At 60.0% G+C, this 27,850-nt stretch overlaps 1 protein-coding gene across 1 annotated transcript; it reads left to right on the top strand.

Moving 5' to 3' along the window:
• The first annotated feature begins 687 nt into the window (after positions 1 to 687).
• On the top strand, positions 688 to 27,480 carry LOC131950023 (uncharacterized). Its single transcript, XM_059312027.1, has 2 exons — positions 688 to 807; positions 17,608 to 27,480. Exon 2 carries the CDS (start codon positions 18,097 to 18,099, stop codon positions 27,478 to 27,480), a length of 9,384 nt encoding a protein of 3,127 aa, XP_059168010.1. The 5' UTR covers positions 688 to 807; positions 17,608 to 18,096.
• The last annotated feature ends 370 nt before the right edge of the window (positions 27,481 to 27,850 follow it).

Here is a 27,850-nt window from a genome sequence, read left to right as displayed (position 1 = left end):
TCATTAACCTGCCGGCGGGTTGTGTGATTATAATTGCTACATCTGTCTAGCTATTGCTACCTGTATGTGTAGCTGTTGCTACATTTCTATGTGATTATTGCTACATATGTCTTACCATACATTTTTACAATAAAGAATCTATCATTGATAGATTGTTTTGATTTGTTTCCTGTTTTAGTGGTGGTTTTTTTTTTATTGTTGTTTTTTTCTCATTAACAAGGTCACAGAATAAACTTAACTTAGCGCCACCTACAGTTGAATGATTTAAGTCTGAACCACCTTTCTCACACACACACACACACACACACACACCCCACCACCACACATACACACACATTCATAGACAGAGTCACGCATCACTCCCTTAGACGCGGCTGATAGTTATTTGATTCAAGTGAGCACTGTTCACACCGGAACTACACGCTGTATAAAAAAAATTGAAGAAACACACGCAAATCTAAAATTATGAACTAGCATGAACTATCGTGTAAACATTGGTCTACTAGAACTGTGGAAATAACTTGAAAGGGAATGGCAGCCGTTTGACGAAGACCATGTGGTTTGCACGGTTTGTTTCGTTGCTTTCAAATCTAAAATTTGTATTGGCCAACCAAACCAATGAACTGCGCACAAATCAAAATTCGCACCCAAGTTTCACAGCGCATGATGCACACGGTGCAATGAATGGAGCACAAATTTCACTGACGTAGTGATCCAGTGTTTTACCATCAAGATGGACTCCAAATATTGCAAGTTTTCGCACTAGAACACACTAGCACTCGAGTTTCTTCAGATGTCATCCAACTGGTAGTAGTTTACGATCCCTTTTTACTAAACTAGAATCGGTCGCTTTGTTATATATTTTATTAAAAAAACTAAAGCAAAACACGGTTAAATAAAAACAATACCAATCACTGCAAGAAGTAGATCTACGAGCCTTCTAAACATCCAGACTCTAGACATAGCCACAGAACGGTCTTCAGACTGACACAGCTCTACTTGAACTCATAAAGTTGGTTTGTGGGTGGGTGGGGCCGGAGTCTGAGATTTTACACTTAATTTTTTTGAATGTTTTATTATCCGACTAGGATTGGAGGTTGTTGATTCTGGCGTAAAGTGTTATTTCAAGGCATTGGTTGGCGCAGTTTAGACAAATCAGTGACGACTGTAGACAGAACGATTAGTTAGCCCCACACCCAGCAGTCAGCCCCACACCCAGCCCCACACACAGCAGTCAGCCCCACACCAGCCCCACACACAGCAGTCAGCCCACACCTAGCCCCACACACAGCAGTCAGCCCCACACCAGCCCCACACCCAGCAGTCAGCCCCATACCCAGCCCCACACCCAGCAGTCAGCCCCACACCCAGAAGTCAGCCCCACACCCAGAAGTCAGCCCCACACCCAGCCCCACACCAGCCCCACACCCAGCAGTCAGCCCGACACCCAGCAGTCAGCCCGACACCCAGCAGTCAGCCCGACACCCAGCAGTCAGCCCCACACCCAGCAGTCAGCCCCACACCCAGCAGTCAGCCCCACACCCAGCAGTCAGCCCCACACCCAGCCCCACACCAGCCCCACACCCAGCAGTCAGCCCCACACCCAGCCCCACACACAGCAGTCAGCCCCACACCCAGCCCCACACCCAGCCCCACACCAGCCCCACACCCAGCAGTCAGCCCCACACCCAGCCCCACACACAGCAGTCAGCCCCACACCCAGCAGTCAGCTCCACACCAGCCCCACACCCAGCAGTCAGCCCCACACCCAGCAGTCAGCCCCACACCCAGCAGTCAGCCCCACACCCAGCAGTCAGCCCCACACCCAGCAGTCAGCCCCACACCCAGCAGTCAGCTCCACACCCAGCCCCACACCAGCCCCACACCTAGCCCCACACCCAACAGTCAGCCCCACACCCAGCAGTCAGCTCCACACCCAGCAGTCAGCCCCACACCCAGCCCCACACCAGCCCCACACCTAGCCCCACACCCAACAGTCAGCCCCACACCCAGCAGTCAGCCCCACACCCAGCAGTCAGCCCCACACCCAGCAGTCAGCTCCACACCCAGCCCCACACCAGCCCCACACCCAGCAGTCAGCCCCACACCAGCCCCACACCCAACAGTCAGCCCCACACCAGCCCCACACCAGCCCCACACCCAACAGTCAGCCCCACACCCAGCAGTCAGCCCCACACCAGCCCCACACCAGCCCCACACCCAACAGTCAGCCCCACACCCAGCAGTCAGCTCCACACCCAGCAGTCAGCCCCACACCCAGAAGTCAGCCCCACACCCAGCAGTCAGCCCCACACCCAGCAGTCAGCCCCACACCCAGCACTCAGCCCCACACCCAGCAGTCAGCCCCACACCCAGCAGTCAGCTCCACACCCAGCCCCACACCAGCCCCACACCTAGCCCCACACCCAACAGTCAGCCCCACACCCAGCAGTCAGCCCCACACCCAGCAGTCAGCCCCACACCCAGCAGTCAGCCCCACACCCAGCAGTCAGCCCCACACCCAGCAGTCAGCCCCACACCCAGCAGTCAGCTCCACACCCAGCCCCACACCCAGCAGTCAGCCCCACACCCAGCAGTCAGCCCCACACCCAGCAGTCAGCTCCACACCCAGCAGTCAGCCCCACACCCAGCAGTCAGCTCCACACCCAGCCCCACACCTAGCCCCACACCCAACAGTCAGCCCCACACCAGCCCCACACCCAGCAGTCAGCCCCACACCCAGCAGTCAGCCCCACACCCAGCAGTCAGCCCCACACCCAGCAGTCAGCTCCACACCCAGCCCCACACCTAGCCCCACACCCAGCAGTCAGCCCCACACCCAGCAGTCAGCTCCACACCCAGCCCCACACCCAGCCCCACACCTAGCCCCACACCCAACAGTCAGCCCCACACCAGCCCCACACCCAGCAGTCAGCCCCACACCCAGAAGTCAGCCCCACACCCAACAGTCAGCCCCACACCAGCCCCACACCAGCCCCACATCAAGCAGTCAGCCCCACACCCAACAGTCAGCCCCACACCCAACAGTCAGCCCCACACCAGCCCCACACCCAGCAGTCAGCCCCACACACAGCAGTCAGCCCCACACCCAACAGTCAGCCCCACACCCAGCAGTCAGCCCCACACCCAGCAGTCATCCCCACACCAGCCCCACACCCAGCAGTCAGCCCCACACCCAGCAGTCAGCCCCACACCCAGCAGTCAGCCCCACACCCAGCAGTCAGCCCCACACCAGCCCCACACCCAGCAGTCAGCCCCACACCCAGCCCCACACCCAGCAGTCAGCCCCACACCCAGCAGTCAGCCCCACACCCAGCCCCACACCTAGCCCCACACCCAACAGTCAGCCCCACACCAGCCCCACACCAGCCCCACATCAAGCAGTCAGCCCCACACACAGCAGTCAGCCCCACACCTAGCCCCACACCCAACAGTCAGCCCCACACCAGCCCCACACCAGCCCCACACCCAGCAGTCAGCCCCACACCCAGCAGTCAGCCCCACACCCAGCCCCACACCCAGCAGTCAGCCCCACACCCAGCCTCACACCCAGCAGTCAGCCCCACACCCAGCAGTCAGCCCCATATTCAGCCCCACACCTAGCCCCACACCCAGCAGTCAGCCCCACACCCAGCAGTCAGCCCCACACCCAGCCCCACACCAGCCCCACACCCAGCAGTCAGCCCCACACCCAGCAGTCAGCCCCACACCAGCCCCACACCAGCCCCACATCAAGCAGTCAGCCCCACACCCAGCAGTCAGCCCCACACCCAGCAGTCAGCCCCACACACAGCAGTCAGCCCCACACCAGCCCCACACCCAGCAGTCAGCCCCACACACAGCAGTCAGCCCCACACCCAGCAGTCAGCCCCACACCAGCCCCACACCCAGCAGTCAGCCCCACACCCAGCAGTCAGCCCCACACACAGCAGTCAGCCCCACACCAGCCCCACACCCAGCAGTCAGCCTCACACCCAGCAGTCAGCCTACACCCAGCAGTCAGCTGTCAGCAGTCAGCCCCACACCCAGCAGTCAGCCCCACACCAGCCCCACACCCAGCAGTCAGCCCCACACCCAGCCCCACACCCAGCCCCACACCCAGCAGTCAGCTGTCAGCAGTCCGCCCCACACCCAGCAGTCAGCCCCACACCAGCCCCACACCCAGCAGTCAGCCCCACACCAGCCCCACACCCAGCAGTCAGCCCCACACCCAGCCCCACACCCAGCCCCACACCCAGCCCCACACCCAGCAGTCAGCCCCACACCCAGCAGTCAGCCAAACACCCAGCAGTCAGCCCCACACCCAGCAGTCAGCCCCACACCCAGCAGTCAGCCCCACACCAGCCCCACACACAGCAGTCAGCCCCACACCTAGCCCCACACCCAGCAGTCAGCCCCACACCCAGCAGTCAGCCCCACACCCAGCAGTCAGCCCCAAACCAGCCCCACATCAAGCAGTCAGCCCCACACCCAGCAGTCAGCCCCACACCCAGCAGTCAGCCCCACACCCAGCAGTCAGCCCCACACCAGCCCCACACCCAGCAGTCAGCCCCACACCCAGCAGTCAGCCCCACACCCAGCAGTCAGCCCCACACCCAGCAGTCAGCCCCACACACAGCAGTCAGCCCCACACCAGCCCCACACCTAGCCCCACACCCAGCAGTCAGCCCCACACACAGCAGTTAGCCCCACACACAGCAGTCAGCCCCACACCATCCCCACACACAGCAGTCAGCCGCACACCAGCCCCACACCCAGCAGTCAGCCCCACACCAACCCCACACCCAGCAGTCAGCCCCACACCCAGCAGTCAGCCCCACACCAGCCCCACACCCAGCAGTCAGCCCCACACCCAGCAGTCAGCCCCACACCCAGCAGTCAGCCCCACACCAGCCCCACACCCAGCAGTCAGCCCCACACCAGCCCCACACCCAGCAGTCAGCCCCACACCCAGCCCCACACCCAGCCCCACACCCAGCAGTCAGCCCCACACCCAGCAGTCAGCCCCACACCCAGCAGTCAGCCCCACACCCAGCAGTCAGCCCCACACCCAGCAGTCAGCCCCACACCAGCCCCACACCCAGCAGTCAGCCCCACACCCAGCCCCACACCCAGCAGTCAGCCCCACACCCAGCAGTCAGCCCCACACCCAGCCCCACACCTAGCCCCACACCCAACAGTCAGCCCCACACCAGCCCCACACCAGCCCCACATCAAGCAGTCAGCCCCACACACAGCAGTCAGCCCCACACCTAGCCCCACACCCAACAGTCAGCCCCACACCAGCCCCACACCAGCCCCACACCCAGCAGTCAGCCCCACACCCAGCAGTCAGCCCCACACCCAGCCCCACACCCAGCAGTCAGCCCCACACCCAGCAGTCAGCCCCACACCCAGCCTCACACCCAGCAGTCAGCCCCACACCCAGCAGTCAGCCCCATATTCAGCCCCACACCTAGCCCCACACCCAGCAGTCAGCCCCACACCCAGCAGTCAGCCCCACACCCAGCCCCACACCCAGCAGTCAGCCCCACACCCAGCATTCAGCCCCACATTAGCCCCACACCAGCCCCACATCAAGCAGTCAGCCCCACACCCAGCAGTCAGCCCCACACCCAGCAGTCAGCCCCACACACAGCAGTCAGCCCCACACCAGCCCCACACCCAGCAGTCAGCCCCACACACAGCAGTCAGCCCCACACCCAGCAGTCAGCCCTACACCAGCCCCACACCCAGCAGTCAGCCCCACACCCAGCAGTCAGCCCCACACACAGCAGTCAGCCCCACACCAGCCCCACACCCAGCAGTCAGCCTCACACCCAGCAGTCAGCCCCACACCCAGCAGTCAGCCTACACCCAGCAGTCAGCTGTCAGCAGTCAGCCCCACACCCAGCAGTCAGCCCCACACCAGCCCCACACCCAGCAGTCAGCCCCACACCCAGCCCCACACCCAGCCCCACACCCAGCAGTCAGCTGTCAGCAGTCCGCCCCACACCCAGCAGTCAGCCCCACACCAGCCCCACACCCAGCAGTCAGCCCCACACCAGCCCCACACCCAGCAGTCAGCCCCACACCCAGCCCCACACCCAGCCCCACACCCAGCCCCACACCCAGCAGTCAGCCCCACACCCAGCAGTCAGCCAAACACCCAGCAGTCAGCCCCACACCCAGCAGTCAGCCCCACACCCAGCAGTCAGCCCCACACCAGCCCCACACACAGCAGTCAGCCCCACACCTAGCCCCACACCCAGCAGTCAGCCCCACACCCAGCAGTCAGCCCCACACCCAGCAGTCAGCCCCAAACCAGCCCCACATCAAGCAGTCAGCCCCACACCCAGCAGTCAGCCCCACACCCAGCAGTCAGCCCCACACCCAGCAGTCAGCCCCACACCAGCCCCACACCCAGCAGTCAGCCCCACACCCAGCAGTCAGCCCCACACCCAGCAGTCAGCCCCACACCCAGCAGTCAGCCCCACACACAGCAGTCAGCCCCACACCAGCCCCACACCTAGCCCCACACCCAGCAGTCAGCCCCACACACAGCAGTTAGCCCCACACACAGCAGTCAGCCCCACACCATCCCCACACACAGCAGTCAGCCGCACACCAGCCCCACACCCAGCAGTCAGCCCCACACCAACCCCACACCCAGCAGTCAGCCCCACACCCAGCAGTCAGCCCCACACCAGCCCCACACCCAGCAGTCAGCCCCACACCCAGCAGTCAGCCCCACACCCAGCAGTCAGCCCCACACCAGCCCCACACCCAGCAGTCAGCCCCACACCAGCCCCACACCCAGCAGTCAGCCCCACACCCAGCCCCACACCCAGCCCCACACCCAGCAGTCAGCCCCACACCCAGCAGTCAGCCCCACACCCAGCAGTCAGCCCCACACCCAGCAGTCAGCCCCACACCCAGCAGTCAGCCCCACACCAGCCCCACACCCAGCAGTCAGCCCCACACCCAGCCCCACACCCAGCAGTCAGCCCCACACCCAGCAGTCAGCCCCACACCCAGCCCCACACCTAGCCCCACACCCAACAGTCAGCCCCACACCAGCCCCACACCAGCCCCACATCAAGCAGTCAGCCCCACACACAGCAGTCAGCCCCACACCTAGCCCCACACCCAACAGTCAGCCCCACACCAGCCCCACACCAGCCCCACACCCAGCAGTCAGCCCCACACCCAGCAGTCAGCCCCACACCCAGCCCCACACCCAGCAGTCAGCCCCACACCCAGCAGTCAGCCCCACACCCAGCCTCACACCCAGCAGTCAGCCCCACACCCAGCAGTCAGCCCCATATTCAGCCCCACACCTAGCCCCACACCCAGCAGTCAGCCCCACACCCAGCAGTCAGCCCCACACCCAGCCCCACACCCAGCAGTCAGCCCCACACCCAGCATTCAGCCCCACATTAGCCCCACACCAGCCCCACATCAAGCAGTCAGCCCCACACCCAGCAGTCAGCCCCACACCCAGCAGTCAGCCCCACACACAGCAGTCAGCCCCACACCAGCCCCACACCCAGCAGTCAGCCCCACACACAGCAGTCAGCCCCACACCCAGCAGTCAGCCCTACACCAGCCCCACACCCAGCAGTCAGCCCCACACCCAGCAGTCAGCCCCACACACAGCAGTCAGCCCCACACCAGCCCCACACCCAGCAGTCAGCCTCACACCCAGCAGTCAGCCCCACACCCAGCAGTCAGCCCCACACCCAGCAGTCAGCCCCACACACAGCAGTCAGCCCCACACCAGCCCCACACCCAGCAGTCAGCCCCACACCAGCCCCACACACAGCAGTCAGCTCCACACCAGCCCCACACCCAGCAGTCAGCCCCACACCCAGCAGTCAGCTCCACACCAGCCCACACCCAGCAGTCAGCCCCACACATAGCAGTTAGCCCCACACCCAGCCCCACACCCAGCAGTCAGCCCCACACCCAGCAGTCAGCCCCACACCAGCCCCACACCCAGCAGTCAGCCCCACACCCAGCCCCACACCCAGCAGTCAGCCCCACACCCAGCAGTCAGCCCCACACCAGCCCCACACCCAGCAGTCAGCCCCACACCCAGCAGTCAGCCCCACACACAGCAGTCAGCCCCACACCAGCCCCACACCCAGCAGTCAGCCTCACACCCAGCAGTCAGCCCCACACCCAGCAGTCAGCCCCACATCCAGCAGTCAGCCCCACACCCAGCAGTCAGCCCCACACCCAGCCCCACACCCAGCAGTCAGCCCCACACCCAGCAGTCAGCCCCACTCCCAGCCCCACACCAGCCCCACACCAGCCCCACACCAGCCCCACACCAGCCCCACACCCAGCAGTCAGCCCCACACCCAGCAGTCAGCCCCACACCCAGCCCCACACCAGCCCCACACCCAGCAGTCAGCCCCACACCCAGCAGTCAGCCCCACACCCAGCAGTCAGCCCCACACCCAGCAGTCAGCCCCACACCAGCCCCACATCAAGCAGTCAGCCCCACACCCAGCAGTCAGCCCCACACCAGCCCCACACACAGCAGTCAGCCCCACACCAGCCCCATATCAAGCAGTCAGCCCCACACCCAGCAGTCAGCCCCACACACAGCAGTCAGCCCCACACCAGCCCCACACCTAGCCCCACACCCAGCAGTCAGCCCCACACACAGCAGTTAGCCCCACACACAGCAGTCAGCCCCACACCATCCCCACACACAGCAGTCAGCCGCACACCAGCCCCACACCCAGCAGTCAGCCCCACACCAACCCCACACCCAGCAGTCAGCCCCACACCCAGCAGTCAGCCCCACACCAGCCCCACACCCAGCAGTCAGCCCCACACCCAGCAGTCAGCCCCACACCCAGCAGTCAGCCCCACACCAGCCCCACACCCAGCAGTCAGCCCCACACCAGCCCCACACCCAGCAGTCAGCCCCACACCCAGCCCCACACCCAGCCCCACACCCAGCAGTCAGCCCCACACCCAGCAGTCAGCCCCACACCCAGCAGTCAGCCCCACACCCAGCAGTCAGCCCCACACCCAGCAGTCAGCCCCACACCCAGCAGTCAGCCCCACACCAGCCCCACACACAGCAGTCAGCCCCACACCTAGCCCCACACCCAGCAGTCAGCCCCACACACAGCAGTTAGCCCCACACACAGCAGTCAGCCCCACACCCAGCAGTCAGCCCCACACACAGCAGTCAGCCCCACACCAGCCCCACACACAGCAGTCAGCCCACACCTAGCCCCACACACAGCAGTCAGCCCCACACCAGCCCCACACTCAGCAGTCAGCCCCACACCCAGCAGTCAGCCCCACACCCAACAGTCAGCCCCACACCAGCCCCACACCCAGCAGTCAGCCCCACACCAGCCCCACACCCAGCAGTCAGTCCCACACCCAGCAGTCAGCCCCACACCCAGCCCCACACCCAGCAGTCAGCCCCACACCCAGAAGTCAGTCCCACACCCAGAAGTCAGCCCCACACCCAGCCCCACACCAGCCCCACACCCAGCAGTTAGCCCGACACCCAGCAGTCAGCCCGACACCCAGCAGTCAGCCCCACACCCAGCAGTCAGCCCCACACCCAGCAGTCAGCCCCGCACCAGCCCCACACCAGCCCCACATCAAGCAGTCAGCCCCACACCCAGCAGTCAGCCCCACACCCAGCAGTCAGCCCCACACACAGCAGTCAGCCCCACACCAGCCCCACACCCAGCAGTCAGCCCCACACACAGCAGTCAGCCCCACACCCAGCAGTCAGCCCCACACCCAGCAGTCAGCCTCACACACAGCAGTCAGCCCCACACCAGCCCCACACACAGCAGTCAGCTCCACACCAGCCCCACACCCAGCAGTCAGCCCCACACCCAGCAGTCAGCTCCACACCAGCCCCACACCCAGCAGTCAGCCCCACACATAGCAGTTAGCCCCACACCCAGCCCCACACCCAGCAGTCAGCCCCACACCCAGCAGTCAGCCCCACACCAGCCCCACACCCAGCAGTCAGCCTCACACCCAGCCCCACACCCAGCAGTCAGCCCCACACCCAGCCCCACACCCAGCCCCACACCTAGCCCCACACCCAACAGTCAGCCCCACACCAGCCCCACACCAGCCCCACATCAAGCAGTCAGCCCCACACACAGCAGTCAGCCCCACACCCAGCCCCACACCCAGCAGTCAGCCCCACACCCAGCAGTCAGCCCCACACCCAGCCTCACACCCAGCAGTCAGCCCCACACCCAGCAGTCAGCCCCATATTCAGCCCCACACCTAGCCCCACACCCAGCAGTCAGCCCCACACCCAGCAATCAGCCCCACACCCAGCCCCACACCAGCCCCACACCCAGCAGTCAGCCCCACACCCAGCAGTCAGCCCCACACACAGCAGTCAGCCCCACACCAGCCCCACATCAAGCAGTCAGCCCCACACACAGCAGTCAGCCCCACACCCAGCAGTCAGCCCCACACCAGCCCCACACCCAGCAGTCAGCCCCACACCCAGCAGTCAGCCCCACACACAGCAGTCAGCCCCACACCAGCCCCACACCCAGCAGTCAGCCTCACACCCAGCAGTCAGCCCCACACCCAGCAGTCAGCCCCACACCAGCCCCACACCAGCCCCACATCAAGCAGTCAGCCCCACACCCAGCAGTCAGCCCCACACCCAGCAGTCAGCCCCACACCCAGCAGTCAGCCCCACACCAGCCCCACACCCAGCAGTCAGCCCCACACCCAGCAGTCAGCCCCACACCCAGCAGTCAGCCCCACACCCAGCAGTCAGCCCCACACACAGCAGTCAGCCCCACACCAGCCCCACACCTAGCCCCACACCCAGCAGTCAGCCCCACACACAGCAGTTAGCCCCACACACAGCAGTCAGCCCCACACCATCCCCACACACAGCAGTCAGCCGCACACCAGCCCCACACCCAGCAGTCAGCCCCACACCAACCCCACACCCAGCAGTCAGCCCCACACCCAGCAGTCAGCCCCACACCAGCCCCACACCCAGCAGTCAGCCCCACGCCCAGCAGTCAGCCCCACACCCAGCAGTCAGCCCCACACCAGCCCCACACCCAGCAGTCAGCCCCACACCCAGCCCCACACCCAGCAGTCAGCCCCACACCCAGCAGTCAGCCCCACACCCAGCAGTCAGCCCCACACCCAGCAGTCAGCCCCACACCCAGCAGTCAGCCCCACACCAGCCCCACACACAGCAGTCAGCCCCACACCTAGCCCCACACCCAGCAGTCAGCCCCACACACAGCAGTTAGCCCCACACACAGCAGTCAGCCCCACACCCAGCAGTCAGCCCCACACACAGCAGTCAGCCCCACACCAGCCCCACACACAGCAGTCAGCCCACACCTAGCCCCACACACAGCAGTCAGCCCCACACCAGCCCCACACTCAGCAGTCAGCCCCACACCCAGCAGTCAGCCCCACACCCAGCAGTCAGCCCCACACCCAACAGTCAGCCCCACACCAGCCCCACACCCAGCAGTCAGCCCCACACCAGCCCCACACCCAGCAGTCAGCCCCACACCCAGCAGTCAGCCCCACACCCAGCCCCACACCCAGCAGTCAGCCCCACACCCAGAAGTCAGCCCCACACCCAGAAGTCAGCCCCACACCAAGCCCCACACCAGCCCCACACCCAGCAGTCAGCCCGACACCCAGCAGTCAGCCCGACACCCAGCAGTCAGCCCCACACCCAGCAGTCAGCCCCACACCCAGCAGTCAGCCCCACACCCAGCCCCACACCAGCCCCACACCCAGCAGTCAGCCCCACACCCAGCCCCACACCCAGCAGTCAGCCCCACACCCAGCAGTCAGCCCCACACCCAGCAGTCAGCCCCACACCCAGCAGTCAGCCCCACACCAGCCCCACACCAGCCCCACATCAAGCAGTCAGCCCCACACCCAGCAGTCAGCCCCACACCCAGCAGTCAGCCCCACACCCAGCAGTCAGCCCCACCCCAGCCCCACACCTAGCCCCACACCCAACAGTCAGCCCCACACCAGCCCCACACCCAGCAGTCAGCCCCACACCCAGCAGTCAGCCCCACACCCAACAGTCAGCCCCACACCTAGCCCCACACCCAACAGTCAGCCCCACACCAGCCCCACACCAGCCCCACACCCAGCAGTCAGCCCCACACCCAGCAGTCAGCCCCACACCCAGCCCCACACCCAGCAGTCAGCCCCACACCCAGCAGTCAGCCCCACACCCAGCCTCACACCCAGCAGTCAGCCCCACACCCAGCAGTCAGCCCCATATTCAGCCCCACACCCAGCAGTCAGCCCCACACCCAGCAGTCAGCCCCACACCCAGCAGTCAGCCCCACACCCAGCCCCACACCAGCCCCACACCCAGCAGTCAGCCCCACACCCAGCAGTCAGCCCCACACCAGCCCCACACCAGCCCCACATCAAGCAGTCAGCCCCACACCCAGCAGTCAGCCCCACACCCAGCAGTCAGCCCCACACACAGCAGTCAGCCCCTCACCAGCCCCACACCTAGCAGTCAGCCCCACACACAGCAGTCAGCCCCACACCCAGCAGTCAGCCCCACACCAGCCCCACACCCAGCAGTCAGCCCCACACCCAGCAGTCAGCCCCACACCAGCCCCACACCAGCCCCACACCCAGCAGTCAGCCTCACACCCAGCAGTCAGCCCCACACCCAGCAGTCAGCCCCACACACAGCAGTCAGCCCCACACCAGCCCCACACCCAGCAGTCAGCCCCACACCAGCCCCACACACAGCAGTCAGCTCCACACCAGCCCCACACCCAGCAGTCAGCCCCACACCCAGCAGTTAGCTCCACACCAGCCCCACACCCAGCAGTCAGCCCCACACATAGCAGTTAGCCCCACACCCAGCCCCACACCCAGCAGTCAGCCCCACACCCAGCAGTCAGCCCCACACCAGCCCCACACCCAGCAGTCAGCCCCACACCCAGCCCCACACCCAGCAGTCAGCCCCACACCCAGCAGTCAGCCCCACACCCAGCCCCACACCCAGCAGTCAGCCCCACATCCAGCAGTCAGCCCGACACCCAGCAGTCAGCCCGACACCCAGCAGTCAGCCCCACACCCAGCAGTCAGCCCCACACCCAGCAGTCAGCCCCACACCCAGCCCCACACCAGCCCCACACCCAGCAGTCAGCCCCACACCCAGCCCCACACCAGCCCCACACCCAGCAGTCAGCCCCACACCCAGCAGTCAGCCCCACACCCAGCAGTCAGCCCCACACCCAGCAGTCAGCCCCACACCAGCCCCACACCAGCCCCACATCAAGCAGTCAGCCCCACACCCAGCAGTCAGCCCCACACCCAGCAGTCAGCCCCACACCCAGCAGTCAGCCCCACACCAGCCCCACACCTAGCCCCACACCCAACAGTCAGCCCCACACCAGCCCCACACCAGCCCCACACCCAGCAGTCAGCCCCACACCCAGCAGTCAGCCCCACACCCAACAGTCAGCCCCACACACAGCCCCACACCCAGCAGTCAGCCCCACACCCAGCAGTCAGCCCCACACCCAGCAGTCAGCCCCACACCCAGCCCCACACCTAGCCCCACACCCAACAGTCAGCCCCACACCAGCCCCACACCAGCCCCACATCAAGCAGTCAGCCCCACACACAGCAGTCAGCCCCACACCTAGCCCCACACCCAACAGTCAGCCCCACACCAGCCCCACACCAGCCCCACACCCAGCAGTCAGCCCCACACCCAGCAGTCAGCCCCACACCAGCCCCACACCCAGCAGTCAGCCCCACACCCAGCAGTCAGCCCCACACCCAGCCTCACACCCAGCAGTCAGCCCCACACCCAGCAGTCAGCCCCATATTCAGCCCCACACCTAGCCCCACACCCAGCAGTCAGCCCCACACCAGCCCCACACCCAGCAGTCAGCCCCACACCCAGCAGTCAGCCCCACACACAGCAGTCAGCCCCACACCAGCCCCACACCCAGCAGTCAGCCTCACACCCAGCAGTCAGCACCACACCCAGCAGTCAGCCCCACACCCAGCAGTCAGCCCCACACACAGCAGTCAGCCCCACACCAGCCCCACACCCAGCAGTCAGCCCCACACCAGCCCCACACACAGCAGTCAGCTCCACACCAGCCCCACACCCAGCAGTCAGCCCCACACCCAGCAGTCAGCTCCACACCAGCCCCACACCCAGCAGTCAGCCCCACACATAGCAGTTAGCCCCACACCCAGCCCCACACCCAGCAGTCAGCCCCACACCCAGCAGTCAGCCCCACACCAGCCCCACACCCAGCAGTCAGCCCCACACCCAGCAGTCAGCCCCACACCCAGCAGTCAGCCCCACACCCAGCCCCACACCCAGCAGTCAGCCCCACATCCAGCAGTCAGCCCCACACCCAGCAGTCAGCCCCACACCCAGCCCCACACCCAGCAGTCAGCCCCACACCCAGCAGTCAGCCCCACACCCAGCCCCACACCTAGCCCCACACCCAACAGTCAGCCCCACACCAGCCCCACACCAGCCCCACACCAGCCCCACACCAGCCCCACACCTAGCCCCACACCCAACAGTCAGCCCCACACCAGCCCCACACCAGCCCCACACCAGCCCCACACCAGCCCCACACCCAGCAGTCAGCCCCACACCCAGCAGTCAGCCCCACACCCAGCAGTCAGCCCCACACCAGCCCCACACCCAGCAGTCAGCCCCACACCAGCCCCACACCCAGCAGTCAGCCCCACACCCAGCCCCACACCCAGCAGTCAGCCCCACACCCAGCAGTCAGCCCCACACCCAGCCCCACACCCAGCAGTCAGCCCCACATCCAGCAGTCAGCCCGACACCCAGCAGTCAGCCCGACACCCAGCAGTCAGCCCCACACCCAGCAGTCAGCCCCACACCCAGCAGTCAGCCCCACACCCAGCCCCACACCAGCCCCACACCCAGCAGTCAGCCCCACACCCAGCCCCACACCAGCCCCACACCCAGCAGTCAGCCCCACACCCAGCAGTCAGCCCCACACCCAGCAGTCAGCCCCACACCCAGCAGTCAGCCCCACACCAGCCCCACACCAGCCCCACATCAAGCAGTCAGCCCCACACCCAGCAGTCAGCCCCACACCCAGCAGTCAGCCCCACACCCAGCAGTCAGCCCCACACCAGCCCCACACCTAGCCCCACACCCAACAGTCAGCCCCACACCAGCCCCACACCAGCCCCACACCCAGCAGTCAGCCCCACACCCAGCAGTCAGCCCCACACCCAACAGTCAGCCCCACACACAGCCCCACACCCAGCAGTCAGCCCCACACCCAGCCCCACACCCAGCAGTCAGCCCCACACCCAGCAGTCAGCCCCACACCCAGCAGTCAGCCCCACACCCAGCCCCACACCTAGCCCCACACCCAACAGTCAGCCCCACACCAGCCCCACACCAGCCCCACATCAAGCAGTCAGCCCCACACACAGCAGTCAGCCCCACACCTAGCCCCACACCCAACAGTCAGCCCCACACCAGCCCCACACCAGCCCCACACCCAGCAGTCAGCCCCACACCCAGCAGTCAGCCCCACACCAGCCCCACACCCAGCAGTCAGCCCCACACCCAGCAGTCAGCCCCACACCCAGCCTCACACCCAGCAGTCAGCCCCACACCCAGCAGTCAGCCCCATATTCAGCCCGACACCTAGCCCCACACCCAGCAGTCAGCCCCACACCAGCCCCACACCCAGCAGTCAGCCCCACACCCAGCAGTCAGCCCCACACACAGCAGTCAGCCCCACACCAGCCCCACACCCAGCAGTCAGCCCCACACCCAGCAGTCAGCCCCACACCCAGCCTCACACCCAGCAGTCAGCCCCACACCCAGCAGTCAGCCCCATATTCAGCCCCACACCTAGCCCCACACCCAGCAGTCAGCCCCACACCAGCCCCACACCCAGCAGTCAGCCCCACACCCAGCAGTCAGCCCCACACACAGCAGTCAGCCCCACACCAGCCCCACACCCAGCAGTCAGCCCCACACCCAGCAGTCAGCACCACACCCAGCAGTCAGCCCCACACCCAGCAGTCAGCCCCACACACAGCAGTCAGCCCCACACCAGCCCCACACCCAGCAGTCAGCCCCACACCAGCCCCACACACAGCAGTCAGCTCCACACCAGCCCCACACCCAGCAGTCAGCCCCACACCCAGCAGTCAGCTCCACACCAGCCCCACACCCAGCAGTCAGCCCCACACATAGCAGTTAGCCCCACACCCAGCCCCACACCCAGCAGTCAGCCCCACACCCAGCAGTCAGCCCCACACCAGCCCCACACCCAGCAGTCAGCCCCACACCCAGCCCCACACCCAGCAGTCAGCCCCACACCCAGCAGTCAGCCCCACACCCAGCCCCACACTTAGCAGTCAGCCCCACATCCAGCAGTCAGCCCCACACCCAGCAGTCAGCCCCACACCCAGCCCCACACCCAGCAGTCAGCCCCACACCCAGCAGTCAGCCCCACACCCAGCCCCACACCTAGCCCCACACCCAACAGTCAGCCCCACACCAGCCCCACACCAGCCCCACACCAGCCCCACACCAGCCCCACACCTAGCCCCACACCCAACAGTCAGCCCCACACCAGCCCCACACCAGCCCCACACCAGCCCCACACCAGCCCCACACCAGCCCCACACCCAGCAGTCAGCCCCACACCCAGCAGTCAGCCACACACCCAGCAGTCAGCCCCACACCAGCCCCACACCCAGCAGTCAGCCCCACACCAGCCCCACACCCAGCAGTCAGCCCCACACCCAGCAGTCAGCCCCACACCAGCCCCACACCAGCCCCACATCAAGCAGTCAGCCCCACACCCAGCAGTCAGCCCCACACCCAGCAGTCAGCCCCACACCAGCCCCACACCCAGCAGTCAGCCCCACACCCAGCAGTCAGCCCCACACCCAGCAGTCAGCCCCACACCCAGCAGTCAGCCCCACACCCAGCAGTCAGCCCCACACACAGCAGTCAGCCCCACACCAGCCCCACACCCAGCAGTCAGCCCCACACCAGCCCCACACCCAGCAGTCAGCCCCACACCAGCCCCACACACAGCAGTCAGCCCCACACCCAGCAGTCAGCTCCACACCAGCCCCACACCCAGCAGTCAGCCCCACACATAGCAGTTAGCCCCACACCCAGCCCCACACCCAGTAGTCAGCCCCACACATAGCAGTTAGCCCCACACCCAGCCCCACACCCAGCAGTCAGCCCCACACCCAGCAGTCAGCTCCACACCAGCCCCACACCCAGCAGTCAGCCCCACACCCAGCCCCACACCCAGCCCCACACCCAGCCCCACACCCAGCAGTCAGCCCCACACCCAGCAGTCAGCCCCACACAGTCCCACACCCAGATATATTGTCCTGAGATTTTTGTCAAGAAATATTTTATTATATGATGTATTGTCCTGAGATGTTTTGTCCTTATGTGTTAAGCCATAACATATTTAACCTTCGTTCTAAAGGCCGTGTGTTCTGATGTTGTTTAAGCCACATCTGATGTTAAGCGTGTATTACAAAAAGAAATGTTTACACTTTCAGAAGCGAAGGGCCAGTGAGGTCATACAGCCCTGTGTCCCCGCATCTTAACAGAAACGTAGAAAAACGGTTTCAACTAAATACCTGGAGTCCACGTCAAAATTGAGAAGTTTGATACCATCAAGAAGTAGAAAGTAATCGATCTGATTTATTGCCGGCCGAGATCACTAACATCACTCAAAAACTCGGCAAGTTGTGGGGACAAACATCAGTCGCCTGAATGGCGAATCACCTCTTTACGTCTGGAGACCGCTAAGAATGCATCTTAGTTTCGAAAAATTTCTCAGCTCACATTTGTGCCCGTGCCATATTTATTTGTTTACATTTCGCTTCGTTCCAATTTTGTTTCCGTTTTTTCTCCTCCTACTTCCTCCCACTTACACGTTATAAGACCATCTGATTGGTTCCTTTTCCAAGTTGTGTCTGCGTGGAGCATGCGCACGGAGGTACCTTGGTATCTATTGCCCATCTCTGGTTTTGTTTATCGAGAACATGGCAGTGGAATCCAAAGAGGAAAAATGCCACGTTAAAGGAAGGAAGAGGAAGCACGAAGGTTCCCAGGAGCAGGTGGTTCCCTGCAAGATACAGCGCTTCAGCCAGTGGAAAGACACCAGCCCAAGTTTCCAAGAAACTCTCAAACCCGCCCGCAATTTGGTCATTGACGACTTCCCTCTACCACCGCACTTGATGGGCTGTGTCGCGTTGGTCGAGCAACGCGAGGGTAGGGCGACGACCAGTACAACGCGGGGGACGACCAGTGGAGCGCGGGGGATCGGCAGCTTCCAATTCTTAGACATCGGCTGCCGAACGGTTGACAGTCTAGAGTACAACACCAACAACAACAGTGGTCTCACTCAGTCTCGTGACGTCAAGCACCAGGACAGAAAGATCAGGTTCAAGAGATGGAGTACGCCGACAGGTACACGGAACAGGGATCCCAATGCGTCTGCTGGGGGTCGCAAGCAGGGGATCAAGATCAAAGCTTCGTTCAGCGACGCTTCGGTCCTGAGCGTCAAATATTTGGCCAACGACGACGTGGCCCGCTCGGCCTCTGATGTCAACATGGAGGTCCGCAACAAACTCAAGCCCTGGGAAACTGTCTCGCCGCTCGTGCAACTCGTGCATGGCACCCGCAGGTCAGCGAATCCCTTTAAAATGGGCAAGAAAAAGGGCAAAGACAACAAAGCTCACAAGCAGACGACGAGAAGCGAGGCCTTGAGTGGTCCCCTTCCCACGAGCAGAACTGAGGGCGGGGGACGGGCAGGCGGAGCTAACAAAAAAGTCCCGGCCCCAGAGTCAAGACAGCAGCCAGTCCACGCGTCAGGGAAGAGACATCCCAGGCAGGAGAATGATAACGTCATGAGTGGCACAGCCAACCATCTGATGCGTGAGAGAGAGCAGTCCGAGCTGAAGGCGTGTCCCATCTTTGGCGTCTCCACCTCCCAGTCGGATGTGTCCCTCGTCAAGTTCAGGGAGCGCCAGTCGGGCGACGAGGTCGTACAGCGGGCACGTGAGACACTGGTCTGCCTGTCCACTTGCCCGAACTTGAAACGCCGGGGTCGAACCCACGACCCAAACAGAACCTCGCGGACCCACGACCCCTACAGAACCTCGCGGACCCACGACCCCTACCAAAACTCGCGTTCTGCCAAAGATTCCAGAGAGATCAAATTCTTCCGGCCCGAATCTTCTCTCCACGAGAACCTGCTCGCTCTGGAGAAAATAAAGTCCGAGAGCTCGGAGCTCAGGCCGCAGCCTGTCCTGGAGGTCAAGTACATGGCGCCAACAGTCTGCGTCTTTGGCGACATCAACAACGGAGTTGAGAACGATTCACTCATCAAGAAGCCGTTGACGGGGTTTCTCGGTAAAACATCCCACCCACCAGAAGAGGAGCAGCCTGCCACAAGAGGTCCTGAAGAGATCAAGCGAAACGCAGAGATCTTCTCAAAGAATCGTAGCCTGCAACTGGCCAGCGATTGCTGTAAACCTGACAAAAACGCCAGCAAAACTAAACGAAAACACAGCAGCAATCAAGCTATTAAAAAACACTTTCCCGCCAAAAGTTTGGATCCTAAATTAAACCTCGCCGTCCCTGATAGAAGGCCTTATCAAAAGCTGGCGAGCAGCCTAAATGACAGCAGGAAGACAGTCGGCGACACGCTAGTCATTGAACACCGGCATGAGGACAGACAATTGGAAGAAGGGGGCGGCGCCTCGCAGGTCGCCAACCCTGAAGAGCCGAAACCGATGGACCGGAACGGTTCTCGCAATGACACGTTGCTGGGGGTCAGCAACGTGTTCGACCACTGCACATCCCCTGAGGTCCAGGAGACTCTGCACGAGGCCGTGCCCTCGCTGCACACTGACAGCTCCTCCAGCCTGGCTGTCCGGCAGTTCTGTGATTGCTGTCTCAGGCAGCACAAGCCAGACGAGCAGTGTCCTAAATGTGGAGCACACACCGTGTCTTCTGACCACGCCGACCACAGCGAGAGAAGTGTCAAAATGAGCCGTAGAATAATCAAGCGAACGTCGGACCCCGATAAATTGGCAGACCTGGTGTCGGCCAAACACCAGCAGGTCATGGAGCAAATGCTGCGCACTCAGTCAGAGTCCCCGCCCTCGGCAGCGAGAAAGCGGAAGTTAATGTCTAGGACCCCCCGGCCTGCAGATCTAGAGAAACCGAAAAAAAGCGCCAATTCACCAAAATGGCCGAATTCTACATGCTCCAGGACTGACGGACGGGGAAGTCGTTTGTCAGGTCGCCAGCTGCCCTTGCGCGACTTTTCCCCGGGGTGTGGGGCCTCAAGCACGAGCAAGGAATGCTCCAAGCGATCAGGGTCTAGAGACGCTGCCGAGAGTGGTGTCCACAGCAAGAATGATGAGCAGACCAGAACTGCCAAGAGCAAAAGTCCAAAGCTCACGTCCAATGCCTTCACCTACCAAGTTCGCGAGCTAATGAATGCGTCTCCCGACTCCTCATCTCGTGCGCGCCTCTCTTCTCCACACGGCCATGACCTCAAGACCTCAATCAGTAGTCGTAGAAGAAACAATGAAGGGCAATCAGAAAGCGGCTCAGAATTTTCATTATGCAAAATTAACATCGCAAATACCTGCGAAATAGATGTTGAAAGTCCACCCAAAAAAGAAAGTGAAAAATCGCATAGACTGAACATCCAGATGAATGATATCGTTGAAGGTGTGCTGCACTATCTTAGCAAAAAACATAAGGAGAGCTACAATATGCGGACGATTAATCCCGCCGATAAAGATTATATAAAAAAACTGACAGAAAGGCTGCTACTGACTGAAAATATTCTGAGCATTAGAAACGAGGAGAGAGAGGAAGCTGAGGAGAGAGAGAACATCTCGTCGGCAGAATGCAGCAACGTCAAGTTTGAAGCCATACGGAAATATGAAAATGCTGGTTTAAGTACATCAGAGCAGATCCCAGAGAAGCAGGTTGTCAACAATTACCGCAAGCTGCTGCAAGATGCCCGGTTTAAAAGCAACGATCTGGGGATGATGTTTGACAAATCATTTCCGCACCCGGAGGAGGCGTCAAACGAGGTCCAAAATCAGAGCCTGTCGCCGCAGGAAGAGAGCTTCGATGCTGTGGCCAGTGATCTGACCAAAAGAAAAGAGTATCTGAAATGGTATCTGCAGGCCAGTCAGGGCGGTGCCAGAGACTCGAGGAAACGAAACGTTCACAAGACCGGCTCTGAACTCATCGTGTCTGACCACGGCAAGGCGGACGACCGTTTCACTGGTGCAGAGTCCATCAGCACCAACACCACCGACATCACGGAGCACAACGAGAGCGAGATCAACCGCGAGAAAGAGAAAATCTCGTGCCGATGTGCTGCCATTCACAGTATCCTGAATGACCTCAAGCACCACATACTACTGGAACGGGTCGGGCAAATAACTTACGGGGCCCCCAGTCAAGTCAACACGCTGGACGACAATCGCAGGACTGAGTCTCCGAGGTGCAGGAAGAAAGAACATGCTTATTCCAACCGCATGTACGATAGCACACCAAGAAACAGTTCCGCGATGGGGCGGTCACCCACTTTATGCGAGTCCTCCACGCCGTCGCTAAACGAGGCAGCAGTGCCTTATCCGCACACGAATCAGCAGCACGTGCCAGAGGTCACCCAACAGCATTACCTGGACCTTATTGCGTCACTCATCCAGAACAGAGGGATGCCGCCACCAGAAATGTTGGCCCATCCGCACCAGAGCATGACGCACGAACAAAGGGGTCAGGCGAGTGAGCAGTTCTCCACCAACCAGTCGTTTGTTGAGCAGTACTACAAGATGCTGGTGGAGGACTGGCAGAGCAAACGCCAGGAGAGGAGCTCTGGTAAGGTTCCCGCCCGCCCCCAGAAGACAGAGCACCCAGCAACCACGACCAGGATGACGCAGACCTGCGACGTTCTGGGTGAGCAGCTTTCTTTACAAACTCTGAAAACACAATCTAAAAAATCTGACAACGCAGCATGCGACAGGGAAGATAGCGCCTATCTAGGAAATGAGGTTTCAAAAAGTACGCAGAACGAAGACGAAGAAAATCAACACCAAAAGGAGAAATTGCAAACAACAAAATGTATTCAATACCCTTGCGAAAACTCTCAAGAGCTTCAAATCGTCAAAAATAGCACTAAAGATCTTCAACGTAATGTTAATTCTAAATTTAACATCAACGGGCGTAGTCTAAAATACTGCTCCATTCGCAATCTTTTAGAGTTCGCTTTTGAGCATCGTGGCAACGAAGATTTGAGTAAAGAAATCGTCGGCGAAATTTTTCAACGAGCTTACCGGAAACAAAAGGATGAAAATTCAAGGGAACAGCTGAGAGAGGGGGCGGCGCAGCTTTTCTATCTGCTGACAAACAGAGATCTACGCTCGGAGGAAAGTGCCGTGTTTCAACAACTGACGGAGCCGGAAGCTCCACAAGAGGCTTCTAACAACCCCGGTCTTTTAAGCCGGGCGGTGAACGAACTGGACACGTACAGCATCATGAAAGCCGAATACGCTGAACGCGTCAAAGAAAACAAACGCATCATTGACCAGTGGTCATTCCCCTCTGCTGGGCTGTCCAGCACGCGCGACTTGGTGTGTAACAAAGACCTGCCGCTCAACACCCAGTTCTATCAGCTGCTGACCGCCTCCACCAACTCGGGGAACCAGAAAGGCAAAGAGGAACACACACAATTGCCAGACCAGGATGAACACATGTATCCCGTCAGTTCGCCGTCTAAAAAAGCCGTAGCGTTCAACCTACCAAAAAAACAAAGAAGTCAGCCAAGGTATGACAAGTCCTCATCTGTATCTTCCTATTCGAAGCCTTGGAGAAAAAGCTGCTCAGCACTGGACAGGAGTTTTGAGGACAAGACCGATCTGAAATGTGAGCGCAGCTCTGAGTTGACTGACGGGAGAAAGAATTTGCGCGTGTTTCGGCCAGCCGCTAGGGTGGAGGAGAGCGAAGACACATACTGGCAATTCACAACCCCCATTCACAGACGCCGTGACAACGCCGAGCTCAGGATATTCTCAGCCAGTTGCAGGAACCAGCATGATTCAAGTGCTTTAAATCAGCAGTCTAGAAAAAAGCTCCGCTCTTTGGCCGATGAAAAAAGAAAATTATCCGCTGAGAATAAGCCACCAGCCGAAAATAAGTCATCCGCCGGAAGAAAGTCATCATTCGAAATAAAAACAACCACCGAAAGTAAGTCATCCGCTGAAAGGAAATCATCAGCTGAAAGGAAATCATCCGCAGAAAGGAAATCATCCGCTGAAAGGAAATCATCCGCTGAAAGAAAGTCATCCGCTGAAAGAAAGTCATCCGCTGAAAGGAAATCATCAGCTGAAAGGAAATCATCCGCTGAAAGGAAATCATCAGCTGAAAGGAAATCATCCGCTGAAAGGAAATCATCCGCTGAAAGGAAATCATCCGCTGAAAGGAAATCATCCGCTGAAAGGAAATCATCCGCTGAAAGGAAATCATCCGCTGAAAGGAAATCATCCGCTGAAAGAAAGTCGTCAGGTGAAAGCACAATGTCTAAGGTAGGGAGCCCTGCCAATGTCGAGGCAGCAGCCCAGAGCCCTGCCAATGTCGAGGCAGCAGCCCAGAGCCCTGCCAATGTCGACAGCTGTGTTCCTTATTGTGGCCCCAACGATGGCCCAGATCTACAGTGGCCACCTAGCGAGGCAAGCAGCAGAGCCCCGTCCTCGGCCAACGGCGTCTCGCTCAAGCTCATTGTCGACACCCAGCCAGTCAAGTCAAGCGACAAGAAAGGCAAGGTCAAGGCCAAGAAAAGCAAAGCTGTCAGGTCACCCAACTCGGTTCAAATCAAGAGAAGCTTCTCTGAAAGTCCTCTGAAAAGACCATGGCAAGAAAACATGGAGCGCCCGCGTCGAGCGCTCTCCGTGCCCAGGGAAAACATGCTTCACGCCATGATCGCCTCCAACTTTGCCGAACACGTCTTCACCGTCTACCCAAACAACGAGGTCATCATCCAGGTCCAGGTGACCAACCACTGCGGACTGCTCGTGCGGAAAGGTGATGGAAATGCTGGCGTGCAGAACTGCGTCAGCGATATGCAGGGGCTGCAGATGTGGACTGATACAATAGAACCTGACACCAAAACGGATTCCACTAGCGAGAATCTCGTCCCCAAAGAACCTAGTGGCAAATCAACAAGATACGGAGAGTCTTCGCGAGTATCCTCGGGTGGTTCTCATAAGATGAAAAGCTTTGAAATCTTTTATGACACCAACAACTGCACGCATGTTAGTGAGTACTCGGCTCATACATTCACCATGTTCCCATCGTCCACGATCGACTCGGCGTCTACAGATTCTACAAATTACATTAGTTCGTCTCCAGATTCCAGCATGGAAGAGCGAAAAGAAAAACAGCTCCTGCAAGCAGCGAAAGGACAGCAGGCGGAGCCCACAAACACCACCGCCAAGTTGGCAAAGGCGAGCGACAACCTTGAAAATGTTTGCTCCTGCATTCAAGAGATTTCTTTGGACGGCGACTCAACGAAGACGATGAGGGAAGGTTCGGTGGAGCAGATGGAGGTGGAGCAGATGGAGGTGGAGCAGATGGAGGTGGCTGCACAGACGCCTAGAGCCGGTAACCTCAACGATTTGAACGGCATCGACGTCACCCAGTGCGATGTGGGAACGTACCTGGCCAGTGCTCAGCACCAGGAACCTGGCCTAGAAAATACAGGCCGGAGAGATCCTGTGCTGGGCGACAGTGAGGCGATGATGGAGGCAGACACTGAGTATAATAAGTCTTTGAACTTGTCCAGAACACAAAGCACACGGCGAAACGTGAGACGTCTTATTCAGACAGAAACACGACTTGAAAACTTGGCTCAGAAGTCCCCGGAAAGAAGAATTGAGAATATGGGTCAGAATACCCCGGAAAGAAGAACTGAGAATATGTATCAGAAGTCCCCGGAAAAAAGAATTGAGAGTATGGGTCAGAAGTCCCCGGAAAAAAGAATTGAGAATATGGGTCAGAAGTCTCAGGAAAGAAAAATTGAGAGTATGGGTCAGATCTCCCCGGAAAAAAGAATTGAGAGTATGGGTCAGAAGTCCCCGGAAAGAAGAATTGAGAGTATGGGTCAGAAGTCCCCGGAAAAAAGAATTGAGAGTATGGGTCAGAAGACCCCGGGAAAAAAAACTGAGAGTTTGAGTCAAAAGTCTCCGGAAAGAACTGAAAATATAGGTCGGAAGTCACCGGAAGGAGGAGATGAAAAAGTAGATAGAAAACTCAATGAGACATCCCGCGTACAACAATGTACTACGGGTGACGTCAAGCTACAAGAAACTCCTCAAGTAGGTCCCACGAATCTAGCTAACCCTACAGATCCAGAGGGCCCCACAGGTCTAGCTAACCCCACAGGTCCAGAGGGCCCCACAGGTCTAGAGGGCCCCACAGGTCTAGCAAACCCCACAGATCCAGAGGGCCCCACAGGTCTAGAGGGCCCCACAGGTCTAGCAAACCCCACAGAGAGCCCAGCTCCAGATGTTTTCCGAGGATGGTCTAATGCTGGAGGGGATTGTCAGCCTGAACGTCCAGCAGTGACTGATCTAGCAGTCAGCGAGGCAGACGTAAAGCTGACAAAATCCAAAGAAAACGGCGCCGACTCACTGGGTGCAGAGAGCCCTCCTCAAGTAGCAGGTGAACCAGAAGGGAAAGGTTCGACACCCGGAGCACACATTTCCCCTAGGCCACAAACTCCCGCCAATAAGTGTCCAGAATCGATGTCTTCTGTTTGCTCGAGTCCAACGGTCAACCAGACAGACAAATCAGGGGACGTGGGGCTGACTGATGGGCCGACAGGACGCGAGGAATCACCAAGTGGACCTCAACCTCCCTCTGTAGAAAATGCTTGCCTGGTCAAAGATCCTGGGACTAACGAGTCTAAAGATGTAAGCCTTCAATTAAGTAATGATAATGGAGAAGGCAGCAACGATTTTGTGGTTTCTAGAAACGAGAATGCTGAAAATATAAAGTGGGGTTGTTGGACAAATGAAGAGAATATTTTAAAGAACTCCGCCACAAGGTCGGCTATATTTGATCATTCGAACAAATCTAATGAACAGGAAGTCATCACGAAGATGAAAAGTGAAGGCTCGCTTCAAAGCTGGAAAAATTGTTGGTCGAGGCCAAGAAAGAAAAAACCAGATAGTCCATTTGGTTGTGAGACGGATGAAAGTGACGAGAGCCTGCAGTGTGACCAGCATGAAGACGGACAAAACTACTGGTGTTCGGAGTCCCCCAACCAACATCCGGTGTATGACGGACATGTGAGTGGAGGTCACGTGGCTACGGTGTTAGAAACCACACCTAAAGTGTTTGCTCCCCTGGTAGTGTATGACCACAAGAAGCAGGAGGGACCCTCCCTGAGGAGTGAATCCAAGATAGCGTTCATCAACGTCACCCCCATGTCGGCTGCTACCAAAGCTGAAGATGAGAAGCGAATCTGTCTGCTGGAGAGATCGCGCAAATCTGCTTTCACTGCTCACTCGAATGACCGACTCTTACTTGAGGCGTCGGTAAAAAACGAGGTCAAGACTCTGTTCCAGAGTTTGAGCAGGGGCATGAAACTGAACCACAGTCCCGTCCTACGCGATAACTCCTGCCTGCCGCCGTCCTATAGTGTCAGGGAGGACTGCAAGACCTCCCCCACCAGGGAGGACTGCAAGACCTCCCCCTCCCGGAGCTTGAGCCAGCTCCAGCAAACTCGAGCCACCCCCTGCAGGAAAACATCCTCCCCTGAACTAGCCGTCACTGGACACCCGGGCAGCCAGCGAGGGGTACAGAAGACAGACGCTGTCAGCAAGATGAGAGCCCCTCGAGTCAGCTCCCACCCCATGAGGAAGTCTTTTAGTGACATGAAGGTCCCCGTCAACGAGTCGCCCTCCTGGCTCGCGGCCAGCACAACAACCAAGAGCGAGGTCCATACACAAGGAAAGACAACCTTCAACCAAAAGACAACTCCCGAACTTGGCAGAAAAGCAAGCAGGCGATCAAAAGACGAAAGAACGGAACAGTCCGACACGGAGCCGTGCGTCCTTATCAACGACCTGAGCATGGAGGACGAGGCGGGCTTGTTTATTCTCTCTTGCTGCAATGCGGGCAGCGTCCAGGGCGTGTCCGCCTCCAGCTCTGACGTCACCATCAAGTCTTCCTTTCAAACGAGCGAGGACCTGTCCTCGTGTAGCGGCGTGTCCATCAACATCCTCAACGACTACATCGTGCTGCAGGAGAAACCCGTCTCCCCGGCCAACATGACCGACACCTCATCATTGTCAGAGTCGTTTCATTCTTGTAGCTCACGCCTCAGCTCCTAGCTGGACAGTACACCGAGGTTACAAGTACTCGTCTTTGTTTCTAGCCAAAACTTTACAATGTTACTAGTACTCATCTCCTTACCAAACTAAATCTTTTTAATTAATCAAACAGAACTTTGAAATGTACAATATGTACACTTGATCTACAAGCAAACTTTTCAATTATTCACAAATAAAGCTTTGCAGTTTAGTATTTGAACTTAAGGGTAGGATCAATTTATTAAGGAAATAGGTAAGTTAGCAGTGATGGACAGCATCCCCTCTCCCCACTCCGACAAAAAAAGCTGAAGTAGTATTAAACCAGAAACTGAGTTGTGTGAGATCTTAAAAGATTGTGCTACCAGATACTAGACTTCCAAAATACGTCATG

The sequence above is a fragment of the Physella acuta genome, unplaced genomic scaffold (assembly GCF_028476545.2).
Source record: "Physella acuta isolate Inbredline_101_S28 unplaced genomic scaffold, ASM2847654v3 ptg000728l, whole genome shotgun sequence".
Classification (NCBI taxonomy): Eukaryota; Metazoa; Mollusca; class Gastropoda; family Physidae; genus Physella; species Physella acuta.
This window is presented reverse-complemented; position numbering and strand designations above follow the sequence as displayed.

What these genes read in the sequence shown, in the direction of transcription:
- LOC131950023 (XM_059312027.1), top strand. Translation starts at nt 18,097, where the DNA reads ATGGCAGTGGAATCCAAAGAGGAAAAATGCCACGTTAAAGGAAGGAAG.